General features: G+C 31.3%; 1 protein-coding gene across 5 annotated transcripts in view; it reads right to left on the bottom strand.

Moving 5' to 3' along the window:
* The window catches only part of LOC118186759 (uncharacterized protein CG43867-like), a 285,190-nt gene that overhangs the window by 72,532 nt on the left and 194,879 nt on the right, over positions 1–17,779 (bottom strand). For all 5 annotated transcript variants that reach the window (XM_085818919.1, XM_085818917.1, XM_085818921.1 and 2 more), the window contains exons 13-20: positions 17,184–17,311; positions 10,308–10,418; positions 9,867–9,953; positions 9,065–9,134; positions 8,632–8,720; positions 8,469–8,549; positions 5,141–5,311; positions 3,287–3,392 (exon numbers count right to left, since the gene is read on the bottom strand). In XM_085818919.1, the coding sequence (XP_085675045.1) occupies positions 3,287–3,392; positions 5,141–5,311; positions 8,469–8,549; positions 8,632–8,720; positions 9,065–9,134; positions 9,867–9,953; positions 10,308–10,418; positions 17,184–17,311 (843 nt within the window). The remainder of the gene's footprint in view (positions 1–3,286; positions 3,393–5,140; positions 5,312–8,468; positions 8,550–8,631; positions 8,721–9,064; positions 9,135–9,866; positions 9,954–10,307; positions 10,419–17,183; positions 17,312–17,779) is intronic.

Raw genomic sequence — 17,779 nt, 5'->3', positions numbered from 1 at the left:
GGAACTGGCAAAAATGAAAAAAAGATGGTATTATAAAGAAAGTTAATCAACCTTACAGAATTTGTCAGTCTATTAGCTGTAGCAAGAAAAAAGGATGGCAGTTTAAAAGTGTGTTTAGATCCTCAGTACATTAACCAAAATATACTAGAGAACATTATTACACAATCAACCTTTGAAGAAATATTATCTCAAATGTCAAATGCAAAAGTGTTCAGTATTTTAGATGCAAACAAAGCATTTTGGCAAATTAAACTGTCAGATTCAAGCTGTGAACTTACTGCATTTAATACTCCATTTTGTAGACTTTCCCCCCTATCTTTCTATTTTTTTTCTTCTTTTCTTTCTTTCTTTTTTTTTTAAGGTTGCAATATGGACTGTGTTCATCACCAGACATTTTCTGAAATTTTTAGTGATATAGAAGGAAGTTCAAATGTATAAATAGATGACTTATTAGTTTCGGGGATGATAAAAAAAGAACATGCTTTAACCTGAGCAGTGCAGGTTTTTGGATCTGTATTTAAACTGCTTTTATTATTTAAATTTGTATATTTACTTATTTTAGTGCCTTATTTTTATAAATTTAATTCATTAAGATGACATTTATATTATTTAAGAAAGTAAGAAAACAAAATATCTTAAATTATAAGCTAATACATACCAAGTGACAAAAAATTTCATGGCTGGATAAAGCCGTTCATGGTGCTCAAAGGCTTAAGGTTAAAGAAGGTGTTGGAAACAGTCAGAGAAAAGAAAGTTAAATTTAATTTAAATAAATGTAAAATTTGGCTGAATTAAGTCAAATATATGAGATATGTTATTTCTAAAGATGGGTTAAAACTTAATGAAAACAAAGTTAAGGTATAAATATGCTGGCGATTTACTTGCCAAAAGATAAGCAATTCACCTTGGAATTATATGTTTATGTAAATAACTCTGGCTAATAAAATTCATAAAATTACCTCTATTACTGATTACCTACTAGAACAGTTTAGGTTCCCATGTACTATGCAGCTGATGTTTTAATATGTTATCAATACTATCAAAGCAATATACGAATAACATTATATTACATTTTATACACTTCAGACCATAAAAGCATTTGGCAGGGACAAGAGGAAAATTCATTCTTTTGATCTAGTGCTGCTGTTGTGACTAGAAAGCATTTTCCTTTCCAAGCCCAAATAACAATAAAAAGTGCAATGTTGCATTCAATGATCTTAACGGAAGAATTTAGTAAAAAAATAAAAATTCAAATTATCTTACTCATACGTATATGCATAAAGATACATAATTTACTGCTATGAAATTAACTGGATTTCCATGATGACGCTAATGATTCTAAATTTTGGCTATACCTACCATTTCAATGCAAATTATCTTCATTTTTGAGCTATGCTTTTGCTTAAATAAGTCTATGTTATTTAGTTTAGTCTTTTTGTACAGAGAGTTTTATTCTCAAGATTCTATAATTCCTAAAACTTTAATTACTCAATATTTTTCAGTTTACTGAAACAATACTTAAAATTAATTTTTAGTTTTAAGAACACCATATTAATGTTAAAATAACTTCACTGAAAATTTACACTACTTTGAGTTAGTTTGTAATATATAAAAATAATGTTATCACTGTTTAAATTTGATTTTCATTAGTCTATTATTTCAACACAAATATTATGTGAATTTAATTTAAATCTATTGCTTACCACTTTACTTTTACAATTTCTGGAAGCTAAAAAACAAACAATCAAATACAGTCAAAAGTCGTTAATTCGGACACCCATAATCCGGAATGATCTATAATCCGGACCTCAAAGCTAAAATCTTTCTGCGCATGTGCCGCGTTGACGCATGCGCATTTATGTGTGCGCGCAAGACCTTTACGACTGCGCATAAGTGTGTGCGCAAGTGCATAATACGTTTTCGCATGCAAGTTTAATGTATAACGGACGGTATAAGCTAAAATTATCTTATTATCTATTTCAGTTCACGTTGATGATTGCGTTGTTCCTTAATCTTCGAATTGGATCCGGCTTATTATTTTTTGCAGACTGTAAGAGCAATTTTATAAAAGTAAGCTTGAACTTTCGATTATGTCAAATAGAATTTCCGATGCTGGAGCTCCCAAAGGATCTACAAAACGAAAGTATGTTTCGATGTTCATCAAACAAAAAGTGGAATTGCTAAAAAAAATGGATAAACGCATATTCTTTGTTTATCTAACCGTTCCGAAATCTGTTTATCAATTTCACGCTGCTCTGTGCCGGGAAGGGGGGTGTGTGTTCTGTTAAAATATTTTTCTGGTTGCAATTTTCTAATTTCGGCTATGCGTAATGTATGCTTTACGCATGTGCGCGTTGAAAGAAATGTTTAATAAAGTAAACAAATAAATATTAAGCTTCTTTTTTTTGTAAATTCCCCCCCTCCTGTTTCATGAATAAATGCTGACAGAAGCACTTGAGTTGCATTTTTGCTACTAATGTAATGTTGTTTTAGACCTTAAATTTAAAAAGAATTTAAAACTTTCTGTGCTGTTGAGTTTGTTTAATAAAGTAAACAAATAAATATTAAGCTTCTTTTTTTGTAAATTTTGATACCCTTTAGATCATAATTGCTCATTATTTTATAAATTATGGTTTCATATTTTTAATTTTATAATTTCTGGATGCCATCTTACCAGATTTAAACTGATGATCTATAATCCGGAAAAATCGATAATCCGGAATTGCCGAAGTCCCGACGAGTCTGGATTAAAGACTTTTGACTGTAGCAAGTTACATACTGAGTAACAAAAGTCTGAAATACACCTGCGAATATAACAGTGATTTATTACCATAAATTGAGTGCATAAACAAAAAAGCATTTGCAGAACATTTGCATTTGTGAATGAAGAACATACTAAAGCAATTCAAGATACATATGTGTGTATTCCATAAAAATCACTGTAACATGCCAGTCAAATTACAAAATTAAATGTTTGGGAAATTTTCAGAAATACCTTCAATTTTTAACACATTACTAAAATATACTAAGTGTGGTGGAAGAGTGAATGTCAAAATCATATGATTAAGCTAATCAACACACTTCAACTGAATATAAATGCACAATACTTTTCTTAGTTCTTTCTTTCTCTTCAAAGCTACATGACAAATGTTCTAAATAATAAAAATTGAAACAAGGAAAAGCATTAGAAGACATGCTTTCTTAAATCAGTTAAAAGAAAGCTTGTTTTGTACCCTACCTTACTCAGAATTTAACACAAAGGAAACAACTTTTAACAAAAACTTACTTTCATCTCCATCTACTTCCATCAGCCTTGCTAATAACTGTTCATACTGAGTACCAACTAAATTATCACCACAAGAAACAACAGTTAAATGATATAGCCATGCATCCTATATTTAAAAAAAAAAGTTTTACATCTTTTAAATGCAATTATATATCAATAAAAAGCACAAACATTATTAGGTTTAATAATAGTTTGAATAATTAATTTTTTAATTAAAAAACTTTATATATTTTTTTAATATGTAGCAGACGATATTTCTCATTTAAAAAAATAAGTTGCTGCCCAAAATTTTAATTTCAAAATATTTGCTTTTTTTTAAATATGTTCCCCCCCTCCTTTTTTTTTCAATTATTTATCAAAATTGTTCTTAAAAGTATATAAACACCCTCTGTATTTACCTATTTCAGACCTTCAGCCAGCACAGCAAGAACTAATTCTCTGTGAGACAAAGGCGATGTGGTAACTCCCACTTTTATACCATGCCACATGCCTTTGAATCTGTATAATTTTCCAGACAGAGTGAAAATTAAGACACGAGCCAAGAAAGATAGGTTACGATGTAACTCAAAACCTAGTTGTTAGTAAAACTTAAGAGTGAGTGTTATATAGTGTGTTCTTCCTTCATTCAACATTATACTGTTACATAAATATAATCTTCTGTCATTGCATTTAATGATTTAGAAATTTTATTCTTATGATATGTAAAATAAGGGAAGAAAAACTAAGTGGCTCTGAATAATTTCAGAGAAAAGTATTCATATAATGGCATAAATTACGAAGGAACTATAAGAATATAAAAGTACCAAAATAAGAGCATTTAACACAGCATTTTCATTTGTAATTTGATAAAATGATATAATGAATTTCATTATTAGAAAACTATTGTATATGAATACAGTTACATATAATACAATATTTAAACACAATGCAAGTTATTAGATCTCACAATCAAGCTTATGTTACATAACTTGAGTATGGCAAAGCACATAACTATCTGTCTAGGCAATGCCTTTGTGGAGGGTTTTCTAAGGGAAATGGTTTCGTATTCATTTTACATACAGAAAAAACCACAAAAACAAACTAACCTGGTTTTTGAACCAGGAAAAATTACAAGTATTCAACAATCTTTCACCATTAAGAATGTGCAAATGAATTCACACACAAGCTAAAGTTTAATTTCTTTCCACAGAATAACACACACAAAAGTTTTCAGTACATTCCCTATGTGTTTTACACACAGGAATGGAAAAAGTACATACTTTCCTGTTACAATCAAGTGTTAGGGAAATATTTCCACCACTGTCTATGCAAAAGTAATCCAAATGAATAAAGTTAAGAGGTATTTATTCAATAGCACATGGCTGACACTCTTAACATATATTTTAATCTGTGGTTTGAGTTCAGACGATAATTCATAGATTGTTTTACAAGCCCTGCCTTCAGATAACTCCACACGGGGGGACTTTTAAGTCTAGTGACTGCTTAAATCCATGTTCAGTGTAATGCCTTTTTCTATGACTAACTCATGGATACGGCACAGGCATGCCTATGACATACTGCATGCTGCTCATTCTACAGAGAATAGATTCAATTAAAAAAAAAAAAATCATCATTCTTTCATTATAAAAAAATCATTTTATCCTGTTTAGGGAATCTGTATGTGATTTCCCACACCTGGCAAATAACAGTAGCACTTGAAACACACAGCAAGCCTTTTTTTTTTTTTTTTTTTTTAAATCAAACGCATTTAATAAAGATTCATTTTTTTAAAATTTCAGCTTCATAAGTTTTGCACTCTGTGTTACTAAGTACATGCCACATATAAAGTAGAGAAGAAGCTCATTAAAAATATACCATTTCTTGTTTGCCAGGCATGATTAAGTAAGTGGGGCCTTGATGGTTAGGAAAAATACCAATAGTATATTCTGCTTTTGCCATAGAGTCATCATCATCTTCATCACTGTCTGATACATGCAAAACTTCTTCGACTCTTGCATCTCTCATATTTATTTGACCTAAAGGCTTCTAAAAAATTTACAAAATGTTTCATGAATGAAAAATATAAACATTATTAAAAAAATGGAAATGCATAACACACTACATTCATTTTAATAATACTGCATTAATTTATTGACTTATAAAAGACATAAGACCTCCAATGTATAAAATTATTTCTTAAAAAAATTAAATCCATATTTTTTACATAAATTTAATTTAAAATGTTGAAATATCTACACAAATGAGTAAAATTTGCTAATTTCTGCATAAATGTATCTCAATTTCAAGTAATTTTGGCCTAAAAGAAATACGCACATTAAAGGCTTATCAATGTAAAAGTGCTTGTTTTTATCAGAAAGCATTTAGTATCATTTTACAGAGGAAGTCTTCGAGTTGATAACAAAAACTTTAAAGTTTACCAAAATATTGGTAAAGCATTTCCTTTAATTCTTTAAAACCTATCTCATCCCCTATAGACTCACTATCCGGTGTGTTTTTTATACAGAATTATTGACTGATACAAATAAATTGTCTCAACATCTTGAATACTTAAGACAGACTGCTCTGGGAGTGATTAATAGAATATTTGTCAAGGCAGTTCTGATATATACAGATGACAGTAAGAATAAATTTGGACACATTGGTAGTGGGATTTTTTTGTTAAATTTGGTGTGGAAGAAATATCTCTCAAGTGCAAAATACCAAGGCGATTTCTGTTCTGTTTTCAGATTTGAATTGATTGCTATTGGATGATGTTTTACAGAAATGTTTATCCAGGGGAAATTTGGATTCTTATGGACAGCTGAAGTGTAATCCAAAAACTAAATAACTGTAGAAATATTAAGACACCTGAGAGGAATTAAAGTTATTGCAAAACTCAAAGCCCTATCTCATCTTCTGTCCTCCATCTACAACAGATACCATCTCACGTAAATCTAAAATATAATAACATAGCTGATAGACTAACAAAGGAGGGTACTTCTATGCCTCAGGTTTATGCTGAACCTTTGACCTACCTTTACACAAGAAAGGCATTGATTAACAATTTCTGGAGACAGGTTCAGGTTGTAGTGCATCAGACACTCATTGTTTAACCATTAGTAATGTGGGTATTGTCACTATAACTACTGAAGCACTCATGGTATCATAGTACAGGTCCTGGTATTGCTATTGTTTACAATTGTTAGGAAGGCCCAAAAAAAGCTCTGACTTAGTTGACTTCAGAAAATTTAAAGACTCTAAGATATTCTCATAGTACTAAAACTTTTCCCACTTGTGCCAAATGTAAAAACCATGAAAATACTGCACAACAAACATCTACTTAGTTGTGTTGCCTTGGTGCAAGATCTGCTGAAAGGACCTAATTTTGTATTGGAAGTTATGAAGGCAAATGACCTTTGTATCTGATCCGATTCAGATCAGAGGGATTAGTAAGAAGAAGAGTCTTCATGTTGATGACTTTGTATTTCTAGATGCCAGTATTACACATACACACCTTTGACGCTAGTCGAGCAATATGGCCATTAATTAAGTAGCATAAGCCTTTTATGTACTTAAATAGGGAAAAATAAATTTTGCTGCTGACACATTGCTATCACATTGGTTTAAATCATGGTATAGATGAAAATCTACCTCAGCATTACACTGGCCACTAAACTGAGCAGAATTAGTACTGCAGGACTACTACTTGTGCAGTAATATCAAGGACCATGTTTTTGCTCCTCCCCTTCCCACTAGTTCAGACAATTTTAAACAACACATCATGAAAGCTGCTGTTAGTGCCAACATGAACATGCCGAGACATCTTTGAGAAGAACTTGATTATCACAATGATATTTGTCGTGCTACAGAAAGGTCACATTTAGAACATTTATAACTTAGCCATGCAAATTTCATAACATATTTAGGCTAATCTCATATTATTATTCAAAACTGAATACCACACAGGTGCTTAAAACTATGTGAACTATATGACAGAATCATAGTCATAGAAAAAGAGAGAACTCCATGGATTCCATGTTGATTACATTGTGGGTATAGTTTGGTGTGGAGCTACTGCTAGTTTAACATGATCATGTTCCAGTTGATAATGCACATTTCATACAAAGTTGCTTTACTGGCATAAATGTTGAAGCCATGAGCTGATCAGCTCAAAGCTCTGATCTCAGTTTTATACAGCATCTTTAGAATGAAACTGGAATATAAGCTGCAAGCAGTGCTATGTCACCCTATTCTGGCGACTGAATTTACCATTGCTGTTTTTCAAGCAGGACATTAAGTTTCAACTGCAAATTTCCACAAATTAATGTATAATTTTCCTGTCACAGTGGTAATTAGTGATGCAGCAAAAGATGAACAAATAACATATTAATATCTAACTTATTTATGAGAGATCAGCATATTGAGGTATTCAATTACTTTTGGTCATTAAAGGTCCATCTACATGAACAGACAAAGTTACTCAGTGCCACAGTAAAGCCACATTCACAGATATGTTGTCTGACAGCATTTTGTCTATACAGGAAGAATGCTCTGAGCTATTAAGCCAATGAAAGAGTCAAAGCAGATATTTTCCCGTGTAGATGGACTGGTGCAGGTGCTGCATACATCCAGAGATACTTGCTCTGAGATATGTTTCCTCATGGAGTTGGTTTGGTTTTATATGATTATGGCAAAGCTCGAGGGCTATCTGCCTAAGGCAAAGCTCGAGGGCTATTTGCCTAAGGGGAGGGATGCTTTCGTGGAAGACTTCCAAAGGGAAACTCGCTTGTAAACAGATTAAACACAGGGAAAACCCTGAAATGGCCCATGCAGTCAGCCTGTTCGCCAGATTCAAACTTCGGACCGAACTACCAGTGTTCAGCAACTTTATTGCTCAGCCACTGGTGGGCTGTCTCCTCATGGAGACTAATCTTTAGTGCACGTATATATATATATATATATATATATATATATATATATATATGGCACACATAAAAGCATATAACAACTACTTGGTTACAGTCGCAATATATAAAATAAAAAAAGGAATAAAATATTAGATGGGGGGGGGGAAGGAAAAATTAGAAAAAGCAGAAACATGAACACTGTCAATAATACTGATCTTACATAATAACAAGACAGTTTGCATTATAATAGAACATACGAAAAATATTTCACAGAAATATATCAAAACAAAACATACTGAATCATTAGGAGTTTTGTAATATAAAAACATTCTTCCGACTAACGAGCACCAGCATTTTCTAGAATGACCATGTTTTACCTAACATAAGGAATTAAGAATATATTAGACAACAGACTTATTCAAACTTTATATAATTTAAATAATAATAATAATAATTTACTTTAGTGACCCATCCTTGTATGGATGGTTTATTGTCATCTTTACTGATTGCTAAATGAGTAGTGTTTCTTCTAATAACATTCTGAAGAACTGAAATAAAGATTCACAAAATAAATAAAAATATAAAATCATGGTATTTTGACACATTAGTCATAATATTATACATTAAAGTTTCTCACTCTTAAAACAGAGTATTCCAAATATGTATTACAACTCTTAACATTTTAAAAAAATTGGTTTTTTTTCATTAAATAAAGGCAAAAATATAAGCCAAAGATTATTTTAGCACTACACAATTACAAAACTTTTAAAATAACAATACCAGTGGATTCAGATTATATTTTGTAAAAACTTTATGGAAAATAGAAATAAAATAGAAACATGAGAAATAATTATTAGTAATCACAATGTGAAAAAAAATCGATATATTTTACCTTTGATCCACTCTTCCATAGTTGTGTTTGAATCAGCAGTAAGATAATACGTTCGTTTTGATGTAGCGACCTAATTATAAATATTTTATGAAATAAAGAATTCCTACACAAAAGTATAGCAAATGCAGATTAGCATAAATTATTAAAAGTAATTATTGTAAAAAATCAATTACATACATAAATTATAATAACAGCTAAACAAACTGCTAATTCAATAAGCTATAATAAATTAATAAATAAAATAGCAATTTTGATGTTAGTTTGAATCATCCACAGTAAATCTAAAGAAATCTTAAATATTATTATTATTAATTTCAATTTCTAAAATTCTGTGAAAGTAACTGAATATTTCATTGATCAGATTTAAAAACATCTTGAACAAGTTCATTAAAATTATTTTCAAATATGACTGACTATTTCAGATATGACCTTACTGACAAAGGTAAATTTTCAAGCAATAAAATTTATCAGCTATAATTAATGTATTGATGCTCTGCCTTTCATTATTTTTTTTAATATGAAATTCATACATATTCTTTAATAAATAATATACAATACTTTGGCAGGATGTCACATTAAGGGTACTATGAAGAGAATCCATAATTTCGAAAATAAATAAAAATAAAATAAAATCTATATTGAGTATCAGATTAGAAAAACTAATTTATAAATTGTGTGTGTAATTGTGTAACTTAAATTTGTAATTAAAACAGTGATTAGATAAAATTAAATGAAAGAAGCTTCTAAAGTAGACCACTGGGAAATATATTATGCACATTTATGATTTTTAACAACGAGATACCTCAAAAGTTGAAGCACCTTCAGCTCTATTCACTCTAGAAACATCATCTAACAAAATCTGACCTTGAGGTTTCCTGCCCACGTCATTCTGAAATAAATGCAAATAAGAAATATAACTGATTTCATTAAATTTCTATCACAGATTACTTGATTTATTAAGAGATAAGATTAAGATTACTTGATTTATTAATGAATTACTTTTATTCAAAAAAGTAATAGCAAATTATAGATGAGAAAACAAGTTCATTACAAAGGAACAAATTCAAAGTAGCTAGAAAAGTCATAATTTAATAGAAATTTGTAGAAATTAATAGACATGAAAGTGACAAATACAACAACAACACATGAAAATCAAAGGTTTTACATGAAAATGATAAATACAACAAAATGAAGCACTTAAAACAGATTATGGTACAGTTAAAAATAAAATAATATATATTACCTGAGTTTTGTAATAACTAAGTGTACCATTCTTTAAAACAAACCATCGTCTTCTCCAAGTTTTTAATTTCCCACCAAGTTTAGTGAGATAGCCACATTTCTCAAAAATATCCTAAAAAGCATATTAAAATTAAAAATGCATGTATTTAAAAATGGGTAATTTATAACATATGAATGCATTTTTAATATTAATATGAAAAATGCATGTATTTAATAAAAGGTAATTAATAACGTGGTACCTTGATGGTATAGATAGCTGACATTCTGGTAATACTCCATCACACAGCTTCGACGAATAAAAAATGCGGCGAAGCATGTGACTGAGAATTTACTAAATCTTGTACAAGGTATCAGAATAGTATTAGAGGTCCTAATGATCATCACCAGAATCAACTGCTGTGGCATAAAATATGTAGTGTGGATCTTTTGCTCAGTTAGATAACAACAGCAGATAGATGGGTCACCGTTCAACAGATCATTAACCAATTTAATGCTGGAGAACAATAATGTGAAAGAAGTCATGCCATTCATAAACATATTGCTTACTGGATACAAAAACTTCTCACCACATAGCACCAGATTAACATAGGTAAAAGAATATCATCATTAGACCCTTGAAGCACAAAGAAAAATTGCTTGGGACTGATAAATTTAAGTACTGTTTAATTCATTTCTACAATAGGGTACATGTATGTTATAAAGTACATGAGGTGATGCATTCCTTTTGGCAGAAGGATACCACTCAGGTGGGTGGAGGTGGTACCTTCACATGAGGACTGTTTACAAGGGAAAAATGGGACTCCTGGTGTATTCGCCACTATCACTTATTAATGAATAATGTAGGAAATTGCTGTCAGATCATAGCCTTATATTTATTCAATTACAGCATTCTTCAAGAAACATATACCTGCAAAAAGATGATGCACTGGCTCATCGCTCCAGAAGTGCAGCTGAATAGTTCGAGGAAAACTTCACAGATATGAGGTTCCCAGCCTGGTCCTTAAAGTCACCTGACTTCAATCCTATTCAATCCTATTAAACACATCAAGGATGCTATCAAGACAGATGTGGGAAATGGATTGTTTCAGCAAATCTTCATGCATTATGACGGGTTATGCATCCTACATAGCAGCAATGAATCGTATGCAGTGCATCACTAGGCCTCCTCCTGCTTTCAATATTTTGTAGAATTCCCTGCTGCAACATCCAAGCAAAAGGTAGTGCTACATGCTACTACACAGATATCTTTAATACAGTTGCTCATCAGCATAAAATCTGGCACTTAAAACATGTACATAATAAGTGATGAAGACAAACATTTAACAATAAATTGATATGTAAACGCTACAGAAAATGAAGTTTCCTAATGTTTTGGAAATTGAAACGACACATTAATGCAATTTTTAACATCAAATATGCATTTTCTTAGAAGCAGTAAAGGATGCAGATTACTTTCAGGTACAAAGTGCAAAATTAAAGAAGGAATTAAGGAGCATGGTATTAAAAAAATCATTATTAATAATTTTTAAAAAGGATTCTTAAAAAAAAAAAAAAAACATTTATATACTTCCTTATTTCTTACACAATTGGCTTGGCTTACAGCAATATCTCACATAATCTAGCTAATTGGTTCCATCAACAGCCCAGACACTTTACAGTTAACTAACTAAAGAACTAAACATGTAAAAAAAATGATAATTGGTTCTTCCCCACAAAAATTTCTCTGCTTTCTAATAAATAAAACTCAACAGATTCAAATGTCTTTATTAAAAATAATTTTTAAAAATATATTTCTTTCATAATTCATTTTTAATTCCCAAAACATTGCAATATTGGTGCCTGCACATTTTTCTTCTTTGCCCTTCTCTCTTCATATCTTTTTTGTAGCTAAGAACAGCACTGTTTATAATTCAGTGAACGAATAAAAATATTGGAATCAATATTGGAATCAATTTCCATGATTCCATGATATGATGTGACAGAGTTTCAATCATTCCAATATTTTTTATAGTTGTTCGTTCAGCTCTTAACTTTCAAGTAGGCACTTCCATACAGTAGTAATTTATTTTCCTCGGTTGCTCCATGAGCCATTTTTTTTTTAAAATCTACATTAATACGTGTTTCTGTTCATTCACTGATTGGATGCACTAAGTTATGTTGGTGGAAAACTCACTCAAACCAAATCGTTGTACAGTTTCCACTACGTTATTAGTGATGACTTCATAGAAACATATAGCTGCCAACCCTTGAAATCTTAAAAACTATGAGATATCTGCAAGGAAACGGCGAAACCAGAAGGTTTTTCAATTTGTGCGGTGATATCATTTCAATTATTGATGTGTGAAATACTGCTTAGCAATTCAAACTGAAAACAGTATTCACATACTATAGAAGTTCTGTATACAGAAAAAATTGATATGAAAATAGTGTTCATATATTATAGAAATTCTACACGTAGGGAAGAATTTTAGAAATACTCGCTTATTCAAATAAGTTTAGCAATTTGGCATACTTAACTGACTTTAACTTATTCTTTAATGCCTGATTCAGATTACTGAAGGATTTATTTCACAAGTCTGATGTAAAATATATTAACATTTAATTAGATGATCTAGATTTTATGTTCTTATTTTATTCTATTATTTTTTTTATTTTTTATTTATTTTATTTTTTTTTTTACATTTTTATACTCAGAAAAGTACAGTAGCGAAGGGAAGCTTTTTAAAATACATGTTGAAAAGAAAATCAATAATTAATGTACATAGTATTTACGTAAAAAATTGAGCAATGCGTCATATATTGAAGTAAAATAAAATTAAAATCAAATATAACTGATTTAACATTGCTTGGATATTCATATGAAAATTTCTAAACAAAATTTAATATGATGAACAAAATATAATTAAAAAAAACCTGAAAGGTTTGAGATTTCAAATTACGTCCAAAGGCACAAATTTTTAGCATTTTGTGTGTTACCTTTATTTATTAAATATCATGTTCTTTACACTTAAACCATAAAATTCAGTTTAACAAAAATGTCGCAAAAAATTTAAAATGAGCATATCTTTAGAATTTCTGATACACAGTTCCGCCTGCTGGAGATAAAAAGGTTTTTTCATCCTGTAGAGTGTTGCCATTGCTTGCTTTTATATTCTTGAGTTTGTTAATCAAAAATTCGTTAAAGTTTTACAAAATATGAAATCGATAATAAAACAAATTCCAAATTTGGGCTTTCAGATGCCCGTATTTGCAGTAGGATTACATCATTCAAAATTGGATGGCTCAAATTGGAGGGTACCGTTGCTTTATTATAATGCGAGAAACATACATACATTTATGCAGATACTTCATTATTTAATTTCTTCAAATATAATGCAATACTCTAACATTTGGTGGCAACAATTTGAAAAACAATTCGAAGCAAAATCGCAAAACGAAAACAATAGCCCTTCAGGGACAAAGCCCTTTGGACTAAAAATACAATTCATATAAAATAACTATTCTGAAAAATCACCAGAGGTGGGGGAATGGAATTCACATAATTCAAATTTTATAAATTCAGTAAATTTCATTTATTACTGTAGAAATATTTTCCTTAACCACTTGCACTAGAACTAAACTTCACGGTTGCGGTGCCGTGCGCTACAATACAACAAGTAGTAAAGTGTCCCATTTACGCCGCTCCGCGTCTGCGAAAGCAATCAAGAGCTGTAACTCAAGAAATAAACAATCTCATTGTTAGGCGACGTGTGCACCACATTATTTTCATTTTTGCGATAAATGCCTATCGACGTGGTGTTCACGTCGCTCGTGGTTTGAGACAAAAGCATCTTGACGTGTGTGGCACGTCTTTTTAGTGCAAGTGGTTAATAAAATCTAAAAATTAAAAACCATGAAACAAATGAGATCATTTGCACAACATGAATCAATACTGCCATCATATTTCTTGCTGTTAATTCAAGCCATTCTTTGCTTATACTTTAAAAAATGTCTCTGAAAACCTCTTTCAAATTTTCATTACAGCAGATGCAAGGAATATGATGTAAAAAAATATACAATGGGAAAGCATACAAAAAATTGAAAGATGTACGGTATTGCATAACTCTAAAACAGCATAAAAATAAACCATAGAAAACGAGACTGTGTAAAGGGAGAAAAAATTTATCACTAGTTTATTTTAAAAAAATAAATTTGTGTACTGATGTTTTAGAATTTATTCTTGTTTTGATCAATTTATTTATTTATTTATTTATTTGAAATTTCCAAACTGGATAATAGTAAATCTAAACTTATCAAAATCAGACTATGTGAGATAATGACATATTGCTGAACTTAACTACAGTATAAAATTGCATACGATTAAAATATTTCTACAAACCACTCCTTTAAAATATTTTTATGAAAGAAACAAACTCTAATCCTATACCAAGAATAAACGTTCAAGAAATCTTTCAATATAAGGACCTGATGTAAGTACATGTGAAAACCATACAATTTGCACTTTATGAAAATAATAATACGAGGCACGTCCAGAAAGTAAGTTCCGTTTCAATTTATCTCCGCTGCAGCTCTGCGATCGTAGTTCCGCACATGCGCAGTAGACGCTCTGTATCAAGGAGTAGAAACGTGCGCCATTTGGAGATCGTTGTCAGTCACGTACGCTTTGTTGTGCTTGTTTACAATGTTGGTGTTGATTGAAAATCCTGCCGCTTGTGAAATCAGATCTGTGATTCATTTTCTGAATGCGAGGAAAGTGAAACCTAGTGAAATTTATCGGCAAATTTGCGATGTTTACGGACCAAACGCGATGAGTGATTCAATGGTGAGAAGATGGGTCCGAAAGTTCAATGACGGACGTAGTGATGTGCACAATAAAGAACGAAGTGGGCGTCCCGTCCATCTTTGGTTACAGAAGAACTGGTTCCCGCGATTGATGACAAGATCCATGAAAACCGAAGGTTTACAATTAGTTCTCTCGCTATGGAATTTCCCCAAATTTCACGATCACCAACGAATGAAATTGTTACCGAAAAACTGAAATTTCGTAAACTTTGCTCATGTTGGGTACCAAAGATTCTTACCGAGCAACACTAAACAAAACGGATGGGTAGTGCACTTCACTTTTTGACCCGTTATGCTGAAAGCGGCGAAGAATTTCTCACACAGATAGTCACAGGAGATGAAACTTGGGTTTCTTACGACACCCCTGAAAGTAAGCGGCAATCAATGGAATGGAAGCACACTTCATCCCCATCAAAGGTTCAGACGAAGCAAATCTTGACACCTCGAAAAATGATGTGCACAGTGTTCTGGGACTGGAAAGGCATCTTACTCATTGATTTCTCACCGCGTGGTCAAACAATCAGAGCAGATGCTTATTGCGAGACACTTCGGAAATTGCGTGCGCAATACAGAATAAGGGTCGAGGATTGCTGTCAAAAGGTGTTGTTTTTCTTCATGACAACGCACGACCACACAATGCAAATGTGACGAAAAACCTCCTACAGGGATTTGGCTGGGACGTGTTTGACCATCCTCCGTACAGCCCTGACCTCGCTAATAACGACTTTCATCTGTTCTTACATCTTAAGTCTTTCTTTGGCGGTCAACACTTCAACAATGACGACGAGCTGAAAGAAACTGTTTCCAACTGGTTGAAGACACAGGCGGCAAATTTCTATGAAGAAGGTATACAAAAACTTGTGCCACGCTATGACAAATGCCTGCATTATTTCGGCAGTTATGTGGAAAAGTAGTTTAAGAGTTGTTGAATTTTGTGCAATAAATAACTTTTCTGTAGCTGTACACAATTTACTTTTATTGCCAAACGGAACTTACTTTCTGGATGTACATTGTAGTAGTAATTATGGTACTTAGCATATTATCCCATCGACTGTGAAACTGTCACCAACAATATGATTTAACATCAATTATCAATAAGTGTGACATAATGATACACTCATAACATCTGCAATTTCCTTTAATGCAATCCAATGGATTTTCAAGAAGATTCTTTTTTTGTTTTTATATATAAAAAAAGATATAAGTTAACTGTTATTGCTGTAATTTTCTGGCATTTTGGGGGAAAAAATAAACTTGAAGCTTGCCTTTCACAGTGAGGAGAGGATTGCATTCAAAAAAGTTATATGATCCTATGTTGCCAAACTTCTCTGATGAAAAAATTAAGACCAATTGTCCTTTTTCATATTCATTTTAAAACTTAACATAGGCTTTCTTGGTTAGTAATTAAAAAGTAAAATTACAGCATTATTACAGAAGGAGAAATACTTCAGCTTTCTAAACGTGTGATGCATCTTACTCGTTCGATATTTCTCAGACAACAGTCAGCATTTTTCATCTCTCTTGACAAAGCATTTGGATACAACACCAAGGGGTGTGTGTGTCCTTAATGAGTCTTTCCTTGATCATTTTTCAGACATTTCAGCAAACACTGTTGTTTGTTCCAAAGAGAAACTGGAAGTTTTCTAACATAAACCAGATGTTACACTATCTTAAAAAAGGTGTGTATTGATGGGCATGATATGGTCAACTGAATGTGACCAACAAAACTGTTATAGACTGGAAAAATTACATGCTTGAAATTTGTGCTCATAGCTTTTCTAAACATCCGAAAAAATAAATCTGAGGGCTTAACAAAGTAGTACAGATGGTAAAATTCGAGGGCTTAATAAAGTAGTATGATGGTCAATAGATGATATGCAAGTACTCTAATAATAATAAGTTTATCAGCTCTTTTGACATTATTTGATGTTAATGAAATTCCATTAAGAATGTACTTAATTGTGTTTCATCTGAAACAAGGAAAAATTAAATTGCAATTATAAAAGAAGACGGTCATTAGGAAAAAAAAAATAACCTTTTTTGAATTTTCTAAAACTATGGAAGATAGCCTTGTCTGTTCTACAGAATCCATGCTATATGTATCAGCATAAGCATCTGGTGGTATAGCGTAATCATCAGATAAAACAGATTCTGTCGAAGTATCTAAAATAGGAGAGAGAAGACATTTTTCTATAATGCTCAGTGAGATATACCAGTAAAATTGCATCTAAATATTAAAAAAGTATCATTATGTACAATATGAAATAGGTTAAAAATGTATAGTATCCATTGAATTAACCATATTTTAAAGTTAACAATAAAAGAAGTTGCTTCTTATGCTTCTTCGGTTACATTTCTTTACAGAAAAAAAGTGCATTAAAATCACAGTGGGGAAGTGTGTTCCAAGTTTACATGATCAGTATCTTAAGTGCTACAAAAACATAGAAATTTATGCAATATAAAATAAAAGAAAAAATGTTTAAAAAATATGCAAACACACAAGTTTGAAAACAATAAAAATTACGTACTACTTATAAAATAATGTTTGGAGAGTTTTTCAGTTTTGTTTGATTAAAGCACACTAGGGCTATGTGAAAGATTTTCTAAGGGAAACTAGCTCATATAGATGTT

The sequence above is a fragment of the Stegodyphus dumicola genome, chromosome 6 (assembly GCF_044657685.1).
Source record: "Stegodyphus dumicola isolate Sdum_Otavi_A_Nest chromosome 6, ASM4465768v1".
NCBI classification, from domain to species: domain Eukaryota; kingdom Metazoa; phylum Arthropoda; class Arachnida; order Araneae; family Eresidae; genus Stegodyphus; species Stegodyphus dumicola.
The sequence above is the reverse complement of the archived record's forward strand: the minus strand, read 5'-3'. Positions and strand labels throughout refer to the sequence as shown.